The sequence below is a fragment of the Mustela erminea genome, chromosome 11 (assembly GCF_009829155.1).
Source record: "Mustela erminea isolate mMusErm1 chromosome 11, mMusErm1.Pri, whole genome shotgun sequence".
Lineage (NCBI taxonomy): Eukaryota > Metazoa > Chordata > Mammalia > Carnivora > Mustelidae > Mustela > Mustela erminea.
The window spans coordinates 18,401,833-18,417,005 of record NC_045624.1 but is presented as its reverse complement, the minus strand read 5'-3'; the positions used below and the strand labels follow the sequence as shown (position 1 = coordinate 18,417,005).

Sequence of the window (15,173 nt, the reverse complement as noted above, 5' to 3'; positions counted from 1 at the left end):
ACAGTCCCCAGTAGAACCTAGCTCCATGGTCCATCTTTGGTGTCTCCATCCTTGGTGAACAAACCAACCTTAGAGCAGTGGATAAGGCTTTTCTTGGGAAGACTTTAGGATATGTGTGTGTGTGTGTGTGTGTGTGTGTGTGTGTGTGTGTTCAGTCTGGTTAGGTATGATTGTAAAAGAATATGATGCCAGGCATCATTACAGAGGGTATGAGCAGGATAGAAAAGTAGCATGGGAACTACTTGGGGTTGCAACTTCTGATCACTGGACAAATTCACGCAACCTAAGGCTCATCCAAACCTGCACATGATGTATTTTGAAACTCATCCCCTGTTTTTCTTGTCTGGGTGTCTTCTGTTTCCTTCAGTTTGTTATGAATTAAGTATAAACAATATTCTGGCGCTTACAATCGTGCAATGTTTATTTTCTTTGTAAACAAAAAAATGTATTGTGTACCAAGAGGTTGACTCTATGTACTGTCTTTTGTTTCCTTAATGTTTTACAGAGCTATATAAACACTCACTTCCATGGGACAAAGTGCCTGTCCAACACAGAAGACACACGGTCTCGGTCATCAGCCACCCAGGCTTCAACACCAAACTCACCCTCCCTCCAATCCCTCAGGGCCGCAAGTAGACGAGAGTCACATTTGGTCTTAACGTACGAAACTTGTTCTGATCAATGTCCAATCCCTTTGACTGACCTGGTCATGGATCCTGTTTCCCACTCAACTACCTACCTACAAAAGAATGTTCTATGTGCCTTAATTCTCTCAATCAATTTCTTTTGTGACTCTCAAGTAGTGTCTTTTTAGAATGTAAGTTATTCTTAGCTTTTAGAAATGTAATTTCAGTTTTTCTCATAGCTCTTAATGACTTTTCCAGCTGCTTCCTGCTCTGAAATATCAGATGGCAAACCCTCCCAAGATCTCGGCATTACTGTGTGCATAGTGATTTTTGGATATATCCAACTGGGATTCTGCTTTTGAAATTTTAATGTGTCCATTTATAACATCTGTGTATACCCTAGGGGATTGAAATATTTTGTTCTTCTGATTATGAAAGGACTGTAGAGTTCCATTTAATTAGTGACCAAAAGGATCTCGACTGCATCTCTCAAAAGGAATTAATTCATGTATTTTTTCATGGTTCTTGAGTTGCTTTAGCAATATGAAGGAATAAGAATTACCAGATATTTCTTTTACTTCACCCTTTCCTGACTGTGATTATGCACTTCTTGTCATTAGAAATATTTCTAAACAACTTTCTTCCTCTTTATAGCTTCACTACCAACTGTTGGCAGAAAAAAAAAATTGGGTAGTTATAGATAAGGCTGGTATTCAGCTGACATGTACCAGTAAGACTATCCTGGTTCTTGAAATATTGAAACACATCTCTCTGGATTGGTAGATGGTCTCTTCTCTGAATCCTCTCTGCCTGCTGATTCTTGGGAGCAAGAGCCTCCATGTCGTACTGTACTAGTTGTTAAATATTAAAATATTTAAAATAGTAAAACCCTTTAATGACTTCCCTTTTAAAAATATTAAAACCCCCTTTAATAGCCCTATTTCCCCATGATCAAATTTGGATGTAACTTGATTTGCTATATTGCCTTCTGTCTGCCACTTAGCCCTATTCTCAACAGAAGCTGCTTAAAGTTCTTTTCTTAGGGCTAGTGGAAGGGGATGGAAGGGAGGAACTGAAAAAAAGGGACAAGGCTGAGCAGGAAAAGAGAGTTAGTCCTCTCTACAGCAATGAGGAGGCAGAGGGTGGGATACTTTAATGTTCTCTAGCATTATCTCATCTTTTAAAAAGTTATTTTGAAATATTGTAGAAACACCAGAAGATATAAAAATAAGAGTTCCAATTTCAGACAACATGGAGGAGATACACTCTTCCCTATTTCTTCCACTAAGTACAGTCAAAACCTAGAAATTATATCAAAAACAAACATAAGAAGATGGAGAGGTAGAAGGAAGAAGACAAGCCAGTTGGGGACCTTGGGAGCTGAGAAGCAACACAGAGGTGAGTTCCCTGGGTTTCTTTATTGGCTCAGATATCCCGAACTGGGTGCTAGATAAGCTCTAATGCCAAAACATTGACAGTAAAGACCATACATCTCCAGCCAAAAGCATGTTTCTTCTAGCTAAAGAACTAAGAAAGGGGCAACCTAGCAAGACGAAAACTTTTCATTCACGTCTTTGTGGTTGAAAATGTGACTTCACCCTTTTCCCCTACCCTGTCAGCAAAGGCTTTTCTGGCTAAAATGAGGTTTCCTCCTTCTCCCTGCTGGGATAGTGTCAGGGAAGTTCTTGTGGAGGAATAGGACCTGCAACACTCCCCAATATTAATGAGAACCCCCTCCCACAGTGTCATTGAAGGCTACATTGGAACCTGGACCTCCATTCCCTACCTGAGAGTATTGAGGCATTTCTTTCCCTTCCCGTCAGGGTGGTGTCAGAGAAGGTCTTTTTTTACTCTTACTAAGCAGTCGTCGTCTTCTTCTTTTTTTTTTTAAATTAAATTTATTTTTTTTCAGTGTTCCAAAATTCATTGCTTATGCACCATACCTAGTGCTCCATGCAATCCGTGCCCTCCTTAATACCCACCACCAGGCTCACCCAACCTCCCACTCCTGTCCCCTCCAAAACCCTCAGTCTATTTCTCATAGTCCACAGTCTCTCATGGTTTGTCTCCCCCTCCCATTTCCCCAACTCACTCCTCTCCATCTCCCCATGCCCTCCGGGTTATTCCTTATGCTCCACAAGTAAATGAAACCATATAATTGTGGAGATCCAGGACTTTCGCCACTGACCTATCTTCTTGCAAGGCCAGTGGAGGCCATGTGGAGAACAGAAAATTTAAATAAGATCCATATTCTTATAACATATTACCCCAACTGTCCAAGATGTAGTTAAAAAAAAAAAGAAGAAGAAAAAATTCATCAAGAATCGGGAAAACTTTAACTTGAATGACAAAGGATAATTAACATCCGAGCCAAGATATGTCAGTGAAGGCCTAATGGGAACCCTAAACTTCTACCCCACCCAGTATCAATAAGGCATCATTCCTCCTTTTCCTACTGTAACTGTCAAGAGAGACTGAGTGGAGAGTGAAGGGTTTAGATTTCTACCTCCAGGCAAGAATGGGTCAGTGGTCCCTCCCCCACTAGCATGGTGTCAAAGAAAGTACGCTAAGAAGATTTAAATAAGACCCAGACTTTCACAATATACTTTCCCAAATGTCCAAGAAATAGTTTTTTTTTTTAAAAAGAAAAACAAAACTCATCAAGAATCAGGAAAACTTCAATTTGAATGAGAAAAGATAATCAACATATGCCAATGCCAAGGTGAAACAGATGCTGGAATGATCTGACAGATTCTAAAGCATCTATCATAAAACTGATTCAAGAAGCAATCATAAACACAATTGAAAAAAATGTAAAAGACCTACAAAAAAACAAAAAAAGTAAAAGAAAATCTTAGCAAATAAATAGGAGATATAAAGAAGAACCAAATGGAAATTTTATACCTGAGCAGTACAGTAACAAACTGGGGGGCTCAGTAGTGAAATGGATGGGACAGAGTGGGGGAAAAGTCTGAACTTGTAGAGCAACTGAAATTACCCAATCTGAAAAACAGAAAAAAATAGACTGAAGGACAAAATGAGCTCCAGGGACATGTAGGACTGTGGGAAAAGATCTAATGTTTATGTCATTGGCAGTTCAGGAGAGCAAAAAAGAGTATACAGCTGAAAAAGTATTCAAATAATGACTGAAAATCCCCCAAATTTGGCAAAGGCCAAAAATCTACCAATTCAAGAAGATGACGAAACCCAGACACGTTAAATAAATTTGCAACAAGACACATTGTAATTAAACTTTTGAAAACTAAAGACAAAGAAAAATATCCTAAAGCAATGAGTGAGAAAACATCGTCATTATATGGAAATAACAAATCAAATGATAGTGGATTTCTTATCAGAAATCATGGTACCACTAGAAACCATGGAAGTAGATCCAATATTTTCTAGTGCTAAAAGAAAAAAAAAAGAAGAAAACCTGTCAATCTAGAATTCTGTATTCAGTGAAAATGTCCTTCAGGAATGAAGGGGAAATCAAGACCTTCTCAGGTGGAAGGAAAACAAAGAGACTATGTTGCCAGCAGACCTGTATCCTAAATGAATGGCTAAAGAAAATTCTTGAAACAGAATGAAAATGATAAAAAAGGAAATTTGAAACAAAAGGAAGGGGAAAGGAATAATAAAGTAAAAATATAGATTAATACATAGAAGTTCCTTCTCATCTTGAGTTTTTTTTTTTTTTAAGATTTTATTTATTTATTTGACAGACACAGATCACAAGTAGGCAGAGAGAGAGGGAGAAGCAGGCTCCCTGATGAGCTGAGAGCCTGATGCGGGCCTCCATCCCAGGACCCTGGGATCATGACCTGAGCCCAGGGCAGAGGTTTACCCCACTGAGCCACCCAGTCACCCTCATCTTGAGTTTTATAAATTAGGTTTCATGACTGAGGAAAAACCATAGCATCTAATATGATTCTCAGTATGTGTAGAGGTTATGTATGATTTAAGGCAATTATAAGCAGGAAAGAAAGGACTTAAAGGGAGGTAATCTTTGAATTGTTAAAATAGTAACACTGGTAGACTCTGTGATAAATCCTATGGATAATGTAATGCCTAGAATACCACTAACAAAGCTACTTTGTGAGATACATCCAAGAAATACTATAGATAAATAAAAATGGAGTTTTTTTAAAATAAAGATTTTATTTATTTATTTGATAGACAGAGATCACAAGTAGGCAGAGAGGTAGGCAGAGAGAGAGAGGAGGAAGCAGGCCCCGTGCTGAGCAGAGAGCCCGATGCGGGGCCCAATCCCAGGACCCTGGGATCATGACCTGAGCCGAAGGCAGAGGCTTTAACCCACTGAGTCACCCAAATACCCCAAAAATGAAGTTTTAAAAACTTTTCAGTAACACACAAGAAGGCAGGAAAAAGAAAACAGAGAACCAAAACACAAAACAAAACAAAAAACCAAAAACAGCCTTAAACCCTTATATAATAGCAATTAACATTAGAATAAGTGGTCACCAATTAAAGGCAGAGGTTGGCAGATTTGATTTTAAAGTGTGACCCAATTATATGCTATCTACAAGAAACTCACTTGAGATTTAACAACGTATACTGGTCAAAAGTAAAAGGATAGAAACGTGTTTGCATATACCATGCAAACATTAATCAAAAGGAAGCAGGGGTGGTGATTAGTATCAGATAAAGTAGGCGTTGGTGCAAAAATTTTTACCAGAGACAGAGAGGTATATTGCATAATGATGAGAGAAACTTTAACAAATTTAAAGAATTGAAATCATAAAACATGTCCTTTGACCAAAAAAAAAATCAAACTGGAGTGACAGGGAGATAACAGAAAAATCTCCAAACATCTGAAAACAAATGACATACTTCTATATATCCTGTGGGTCTATGAGAAACTCTCAAGGAAACTTAAAAATACATTAAACTAAATGAAAGTGAAATACACCATATCAAAATTTGTGAGATACAGCCAAGTCAGTGCTGAAAAGGGAAATATATATAGCACTAAGTGCATACATTAGAAAAGCAGAGGATTTTTAAATCAAGAAGCTCCTACCTCAAGAATCTAGAAAAAGAGAAAAAAAAAAAAAACAAACTAAAGTAAGCAGGAGGAAATAATGAAGATGAAAGCAGAGATCACTGAAAATGAAAACAGAAAAACAATAGAGAAAAATTAGTAAAACAAGAAGTTGGCTCTTTGAAGAGATCAGTAAAATTGCCAACCCCTCCCTTGTAAAACTGACAAAGAAAAAAGAGAAGACATAAATTTTAGCTGAATCCTTTGTGATAGAAAAAAAAAAGGAATATTGGAAGTGAAAGGGGATGAGACTACAGACTCTATAGACATCAAAGTGCAGTAAGAGAGTACTACAAACAACTCTACAGACATAAATTTGACAGCTTAAATGAAATGGACTAATTCCTCAAAATAAAACACAGATCACACACTATTGAATAACCCCATAAATATATTAAAGAAACTGAAGAATTAAATTGAATTTAATTGATAATTGAATTTTAAAAAAGAAACCTTCAGGCCCAGATGCTTTCATTGAAGAATTCCACCAAAGATTTACAGAAGAATTCATACCAATTTTATACAGTCTCCTCCAGAAAAGAGAAGAGGAAGGAAGGTTTCCAGCTGATTTTATAAGGCTAATATTACCCTGATACCAAATCAGACAGCCCATACAGAGAAAACTACAAACTAATATCACTTATGAATAGATGTAAAAATCCTTAACAAAATATTAACAAATAAAATTCAGCAATACATAAAAACAATTACACCCTATGACCAAATGGGTTTATCCCAGGAAGGCAAGGTTGGTTCAGTAGTTGAAAGCAGCCAATGTAATCCACTCTAATAATGGGCTAAACAAGAAAAATTGATGACCATATCAATTGATGCAGAAAAAGTATTCGACAAAGTCCAGCACCTTCTCATGATAAAAATCTAGGAACAGAGGAGGCCTTCCTCAACTTCATAAAGACTTCTGTATGTACATATTTATCCTGAACAATATATGCTTTTGTTCACCATGATTTTAAACTTCATATTATACTGTATATATTCAGCATTTTACTTTGTTCTCCACATTATGTGTGTGGAATTAATCCATGTGGATCACGTTGTTTTAGTTTAGTTTTTTTTTTCACTGTCGTAATATCCCACAGTAAGGCTATACCACAGTTTATACAATTCCCTGTTGATGAATGCTGAATTTGCTTCCTTTTTTTTTCTATCACAAAGGATTCAGCTAAAAACATTCTTGTCTTAAAAAAACAAACAAACAACAACAACAAAAAGCATTCTTGTCTAGGAGTTGAATTGCTGTGTTATAGTATGTTAATCTTTAACTGTACTAGATATTCCCACTTTGGTTACTCTAACATGCCTTCACAAACATCTAAGTCCCCATTCTCCTGCATCTTGGGATTGACAGTGTCTTTAATTGCTACTCCAATGGCTGTTAATATAAACTCATTTTTATATTTAATTTGAATTCCTCTAATTATTAGTAAAGTTGAACATTTTTTGTAAGTTTATTGGCCAGTTATAGCTCCTCTTCTGTGAATTGCTTATTTATATATTTTGCCTAGTTTTACGATGGATTACTATATTTTTCTTATCAATTTGCAGGATTTATTTCAGAACTCTGGTTATTAATTCTTTGTTAACTGTGTGTATTACAGGTGCTTTTCCAAGGCTGTGTCTTGTCTTTTCACTTTTTAAAAGAGTATCTTTGAGTGAATAAAAGATTTTAATATGGCTAAATTTGTCAGTGTTTTTATTTATAGTTAGTAGCTTTTATTTTTATGTCTTATGAATTCCTTCTCTATCCTGTAGTCATGGATAAAATCTCCTAGATATTCTTCTAAATTTCTTTTATTTTTTAATTTTGCTTTTCCAATTTAGGTCTATACTTTTCCTGGAATGGATTTTTGTGTATGACATGAGGTAGGATTGAATTTTTTCTCCAGTTCTCCCTTCCCGTTTTCTCTCTAATCTAGAAAACCATTTCTTTCACAAATTGTTTTCATAAATGCTTGGGTGTCTTTTTAGACTCTCTCCTCTAACTCACTATTTTATTTACTATGTATTTGTTTTTGTTTTTTGTTTTGATAGAAAAAAGAAATAATTTTTGTTTGCTTTACAAATGATCAGGACTGCCAGGATTTGAATTCAGGTATCTCCATTCCCAATCTAAAGTCTGCTCTCCATTGCGCCTACTGCTTAAAGCCAGATGCACATAATTGTACATAACGAGAGCTACACTGACCATATGGCCTTTACTTATAGCATATTTGTAATAAGACTAACAACATAGTACGACAAGTTGTGTACTTCCATATTCCTTAAAATTATCTTGGCTGTTCTTTACAGTTTGCTTTTCTAAGTAATTTTAGAATTTGTTTTTCAAGCCCTACAAATGCCCTTGTTTGGAGTTGATTAGAATTACACTGAATTCATAACTTTGAGGAGGCTTGTCTTCTTTATGATATTGGATATCTCTGTCTAGAAACATGCTCCATTTGTGTAGGATTTCTTTAATTTCTTTAACTTGTCTAATTTTCTCCATAAAGAACATAGGTATCATTAACATGATTGAGATTTATTCTTAGGTGCTTTTTTGGTTTATTATAAGTGGAATATTCTTTGATTATATTTTCTGTGACTGAAATATAGAAATCATGGATACTTACTCTAATAATATACTCATAGATTATTTCAGAATTTCCATCCAGGTAATATTAAAAAAATGCCATTTTTTCCCTTTCTATGCTTATTATTTTTCTCTTTTTATTTTTTTTTCCAAAAAACTACCCTGAAGAGACCTCCAATACAGTGGTGAATAGAAGATATTATAGTGGGCCTTCTAATCTCACTTGTGATTTAAAAAATATATATATGTCTAATGCTTCACTCATAAATGTGAGATTTGCTATAGGTTTTTGGCAGATAAACCTCTTTAGAAAACAATGTTTCATTTAATTCCTGGTTCCCTGTGAATTTTACCATGACTAAGTATAGAAAAGAAAGGGTTTTCTTTATAGGGCACAAAAAATTGAGGTATGTATTAATTTAATCAAATTCATCATAATCAAACAATTTGCTATCTCCTAAGTTCTCCTTTTCTCCTCACTTATGCTGAGATGTCACCCACAGTGAGTGAGTTTCTGTTCCTTCCCCTCCTTGCTTCCCTCCTGCCCTTCCTGGATTACCTGCTGACGAAAAAAAATTAGTGGTACATAAAAGAAATGCTTATACAAACATCAAAAGTAACATCACACAAATAAAAAACACAAGTTGAATATATAATAGTATAATCAAGGTAAGAAATCAGGACAAAAGTCATTAAATGATACATAAAACACCCTTTACATTAAACCAGGTGCATCTCATTACTAAGACATAACAGTCATGAGCCCTTATGAATGGAGTCAAATAACATCCAAGTATATAAAGTGAAAAGTGTTAGAAATGTAAATTATTTTCTCTCTGAATCAAAGCATTACCACCTATAAAGCCAGGATTACAACAAGAGTGCCTGTTTGGAATTCTTGTGATGAATACACTAGATAATGAATGTGTACTGAGTAAGAATACCGCAGACCATAAACTCTTTAATTTCAAGCTCAAATCCAAAGTGGAAGAAATTTTATCTTATGCTCAGTCAATTCGGGACAGTCTCAATTCTATCTTTCCTCACCTGCTTTTTCACCTGGGATTGCATCCAACTTCCAGAGGTTTACAGAGTTTCGAGACATGGGGGTGGGGTTGGGGGTGGGGGGTATGCATCTGTGTCTGCGTTAACATGAGAGCCTTGGGTCTTGCCTCCTCTCCAGGGCCCATGAATATGATGTCCTCTGCTGCTGCATCCATATCATTCTGGCCACTCCGGGTATGCCTACCCTCTTTTTTATGTAACTTTGGTTCTTTTCATGAAAGTATGCGATAAACCAACTTCTCCCTTGTGTCATTCTGGGACAAGAGGCCTGACTCAGCCTCTCTGCCTTGACCTCCACAGTCTTCTTTCCCTGATGAGTTCCCACCACATGGGTACGTTGGGAACTCAGTGGTACCTGGTACAGCTCTATAAGGGGAGGCAAACAGTAGGCAGACGTGCCCCTGCTCTTAAAGCCCCACATTCGGGCGCCTGGGTGGCTCAGTGGGTTAAGCCACTGCCTTTGGCTCAGGTCATGATCTTAGGGTCCTGGGATCGAGTCCCGCATCGGGCTCTCTGCTCAGCAGGGAGCCTGATTCCTTCTCTCTCTCTGCCTACTTGTAATCTCTCTCTGTCAAATAAATAAATAAAATCTTTAAAAAAAAAAAAAAAAGCCCCACACTCAAATGAGGTTTGTTTTGTACCCCAGACCCCGAAGTTCTATCTCTGTAACTCTAGAGTCATGGTTCTCAATCTGGTCTGCACATCAGACTCTCCATAACCTTGAAAACACCCATGCCCAGGCTGCATCTGAGGGCAGTTAAATAAGGATCTGTGGGTATGGAGGTTCAGACAGTATATTCTTGAAAGTCCCCAGAGTGTATAGACAGGTGTCAGAACTCCTAGACTGGGGCGTTCTAGAATGACTAATGAGTGGGGCTTTCTAGAATGATTTTGTCAAAAGTTTTTATTATTTACCTTCCTCAGTTTATTAGTGACTCACCACACTCTAATTAGTATAAAACATGTTATAATTTTTTTCACTACTAATTTGATAGTTGCAAAATGGTATGTCTAATATTTTTCATAGACTTAGTTTTGATTAACATGTCCTTCTAATGAATTATTAGTTTATGTCTCTGTTACATTTTTATCCTGGAATGTTAGCGTTTTCTCTTACATCCTTGTGAATGTGTACCTACTGGGTATTAACTGTTTGGTCTCCATTTATTATCATAAGTTCTATTTTCTAAAAGTCACATTGTTCATTGGAGCTTTCTACAATGATGGAAATGCATAGAAATATCTGCGTTGTCCAGTACGGCAGCCACAAGCTTCCTGTGGCTATGGTATGACTAAGATATGGTTAAAGACTGAAATGTGGTTAGTTTGATTAAGGAACTGAATATTTAATTTTACTTTAATTAACTTAGATGCAAATAATCACATGTATCTCATGATTCTTATATGGAAAAGGACAGTTCTAAAGGGTTTATCATCACAGTTTGGGGTTTTATTGGCCTGACAGTTATTTTGAGAGGTTTTTTTTCCTTATAAGTTCTAGTTTCAGTGAATTATAATGAAGAAATGAAAATATGTTTTATGTCATTATATTTTGTAAATTTTATTCATGTTCTTTATGTCCTGGCATGAGCTTAATTTTAAAAAATCTTCAATGGAATTGAAAAGAAAGTCTATGGCATAAAATTTTGCTACATTTACTAATTCAATTTTACTAATTACATTATTTAAACTATACAGATATATCCTCTTTTTAACTTGCTCTGTCATGGATGATATTGGTATTTCAATATGTCATTTTAGTTGTGTTTCTGTCTCTTCTTATATACTAAATAGTTATTGCTACATAAATTTTGAGGTTATGTTAATCAATTCATAAATACTCAAAACTACTATATAATTAGGGATTTTGGCTTGTTTCTCTTGTTTTTTTTTAAGATTTAAAAATTTATTTTTAAATTTTTATTTAAATTATTTGACTTGACAGACGGAGATCACAAGTAGGCAGAGAGGCAGGCAGAGAGAGAGGGGGAAGCAGGCTCCCTGCTGAGCCTAAAGTGGGACTTGATCCCAGGACCCTGAGACCATGACCTGAGCCGAAGACAGAGGCTTTAACCCACTGATTCACCCAGGCTCCCCAGATTTTGGCTTGTTCCAATATGCAAGGATGTTTTTTGTTTCATTGAATCCTTTTTGCTATGTACTTTTCTTTGATAATATCAGTGCCATCTCCTATTTTTATTTGCCTGATACATTTTATTCTTGTTTTTTCTATATAATTTGATTTTGGTCTCACTGTTACAAGAAACATATAGTTGCATGTTCTTTAACTCATTCAGAGTCTCTGTCTTTTACTTCAGTTTTGAAGCAAAATCATTTTTTTCTTTTTAATACAGATGAATTCAGTCATGTCACTTTGTTTTATGTTTTATGGTGAGTTTGAGACTTTTTTTTTGCTGTTTCATTTATTGGCTTTTGTCTTTTCCCACACATTTTGCTCTTTTCATTTACAGTGATTTGGAAAATATATTTTTTCCGAACTCTGATGTGTATCCTGGAGTTTAAAATGTTTTTATTCCCCTCCCCCATCCTTTCCCATATTCATAATTACAAATTTAATTAGGACGCAGTTTATAGAACGTTACTCCTCTTTTTGCCAAATAAATCTTCAAGAGCTGCTTTGGCCTTATATTAAGTGTTTACTTCTCTCTGGATTTTTCAGTAGTTTCAGTAGTTACTACCAGTGACTGTATGTGAGGATTTCCTCATGGTCACAGTCTTAATCTAAAGGTGCAAAGGGAAAGTGAGGAAGGAGAGTATTTCAGAAATAATTCTGCGTACTAAGGAAGAACCTGCTTGATTTCTGTATTCCATAGAAGAAATGGGAGGTGACAGGTGACTGAACTTGTTAACATTTTTCTAACATTTATTCTATTCCCAGGGTATATTCTCTGTTCTTTTCTTTCTGCTCTCCCTAGGATGCTGTGTTCAGTGGGTAAGAACAGGGCTTGGGCATATGGTCTGACCTTTAGATTTTATTCCTGGTGCCAGTTACTTTTGTTATTGTTGGTTTGTTTGGATTTTATGGCAGGGGGCATCTTTCAGAATTCATTGAATGGGAAGTTAGGATAGGTAGCTGCTTATATGCCACCATATTAACCTGGACACCTGCATTTAAATTTCTAGAAATATTAAGTTTTCTAGATATATGCCATACCTCTGTATTCCAAAAATGGTTTGAGGACATGAAATTGTGGTACATGCAGTTCAATTGGACAGAGCATGGACCAGTAAGGATATTAGGGCAAAGAGAGAAAAGACTGGTTAACATATCAGGTGCAAGCCCGATTCTTAGAGGTGGGTCACAAAAGTAGGCTTCCTGGTTAGTCACAGGAGAGAAGGAAGCATGATTAGTTCTACAATTTCAAGATTCACAGTTACCTTAAGATGAAGTCAGCGGTTACCCAGGAACAGTATAGCTTTTCTGCAGAGTGAGACTTCAGAGAACTCTCGTTCCTAGTTGTCCCAAAGGGGGCACCCTATAAATGTGGACCACATCCTCTTTACCTTATAGGCATTAAATAGTTTTGAGTTTGATGTAGCCATTACTTGTAATATTCTCCAGCATCGACCATATAATACAAAATCACAGTCCCTGCATACCACTCTTTCCCTCAAACAAAGGCAATTTTTTTAGAGGCTCTGTCTAAATAGTAGGAGGGGGTGAGACTATGATCAAATTTCCCGAGTTCGAATTCTGATTCAGCGATTTGCTCAGTGTCTGACCTTATGCAATATTTTTACTGAATTATAATTAAAATATAGATTATATTAGTTTCAGGTGTTCAATAGAATCATTCACCAATTCTATACATTTCTCAGGGCTCGTCATGGTAAGTGTACTTTTAATCTCCTTTGTCTATTTCACCATCCTCTCATCCAGCTCCCCGCCAGCAACCACCAGTTTGATCTCTGTATTTGAGTCTGGTGTTTTGTTTTGTTTTGTTTTGTCTCTTTTCCCGTTGGTCTCTTTTCTTCTTTATTCTTTTGTTTCTTAAATTCTGCATGAGGGAAATCATATGGTATTTGTCTTTCTCCGACTAACTTATTTCACTTAGCATTATATCCTCTAGATCGACCCATGTTATTGCAAAATTCTAAGATCTCATTCTTCTTTAATACTGAGTAATACTCCATTGTGTATATATACCACATTTTCTTTATCCATTCCTCTACTGTGGACACTTGGGCTGCTTCCATATCTTGGCTGTTGTAAATAATGCTGCAGTAAACATGTTGCATGTATCTTTTTGACTCAGTGTTTTCATTTTCTTTGAGTAAATACCCAGTAGCAGAATTACTAGATCATATGGGGATTGTATTTTTAACTTTCTGAGGAACCTCCATATTGTTTTCCACACACCAATTTGCATTCTTACAAACGGTGTGCCAGGGTTCTTTTTTCTCCATATCCTCACCAACAATTATTTCTCATCTTTTTGATGCTAGCCTTTCTGGCATGTGTAAAGTGGTATCTCGTTGCAATTTTGATTTGCATTTCCCTCATGGTTAGTGATGTTGAGCATCTTTTCATGTGTCTGTTGGCCATCCATATGTCTTCTTTGGAAAAATATCTATTCAGGTCTTCTACCGATTTTTAAGCAGATTATCTTTTTGGTGTTGAGTTGTATAAATTCTTGATATATTTTGGATATTTACCCCTTATCAGATATATCATTGCAAATATCTTCTCCCATTCAGTAAAAGGTTTCCTTTTTATATTGTTAATGGTTTCCTTCACTGGGCAAAAGCTTTTTATTTTGGTGTAACCTCAATAGTTTAATTTTGCTTTTGTTTCCCTTGCCAAAGGAGACATTTGAAAAAAACGTTTCTCTGACTAAAGTCAAAGAGATCCCTGCCAACGTTTTCTTCTAGAAGTTTTATGGTTTCAGGTCTCATGTTTAGATCTTTAATCCATTTTTAGAAGACTTTATTTATTATTTATTTGAGAGAAAGAGTACAAGCAGGGAGAGGGAGAAGCAGACTCCCTGCTGAGCCCGGGAGCCAGATGTGGGACTAGGTCCCAGGACCCTGGGATCATGAACTGAGCTGAAGGCAGATGCTCAGCTGACTGAGCCACCCATGTGCTCCTTAATCCATTTTGAGTTTATTTTTGTGTGTGGTGTAAGAAAGTGGTCTAGTTTCATTCTTTTGCATGTGGCTGTCCACTTTTCTCAACACCATTTATTAAAGAGACTATCTTTTCCCCTTTTGTGTATTCTTGCCTCCATGGTTGTAGATTAATTGACCATAAACTGTGGGTTTATTTGTAGACTATTCTGTTCCATTGATCTATATGTCTATTTTTGTGCCAGTACCATACTGTTTTTGATTACTCTGTAGTAATCAAAATTCTAGGATTGTAGGATATCTTGAAATTTGGGATTATGATACCTCCTGCTTTGTTTTCCTTTCTCAAGATCGCTTTGACTATTTGGTGTCTTTTGTGTTTCCAAACAAGTTTTACTATTATTTGTTCTAGCTCTGTGAAAAAAATGTTATTTGTATTTTGGTAAAGATTGCATTAAATCCGTATATTGCTTTGGGTAGTATGGACATTTTAACAACATTAATTTTTATAAATCATGAAGGTGGAATATCCATTTGTCTGTGTCATCTTCAATTTCTTTAATCAATTTTGTTAGGATTTTATTTATACATTTAGAGAGAGAGGAGGGAGCCCACAGGCAAGGGAAGAAGCAGGGGGGGAGGGAGAAGGAGACTCCCCGCTGAGCTGGGAGCCTGATGTAGGTCTCGATCCCATGACCTGAGCCACCTGAGCTGAAGGCAGATGCTTAACCATCTGAGCCAC

General features: G+C 36.3%; 1 protein-coding gene across 2 annotated transcripts in view; it reads left to right on the top strand.

Annotated features, from left to right (window-relative positions):
- Positions 1 to 15,173, top strand: part of LRGUK (leucine rich repeats and guanylate kinase domain containing) — a 139,122-nt gene that overhangs the window by 110,444 nt on the left and 13,505 nt on the right. The window contains exon 20 of one of the 2 annotated variants that reach the window (XR_004276755.1): positions 506 to 2,024. Coding sequence is in view for 1 of the 2 variants with exons in the window: in XM_032304526.1 (XP_032160417.1) it covers positions 506 to 636 (131 nt within the window). In the remaining variant the exon portion in view is untranslated. Of the gene's footprint in view, positions 1 to 505; positions 2,536 to 15,173 lie in introns of those variants that run through there. The other variant, XM_032304526.1, reaches the window with a different exon arrangement.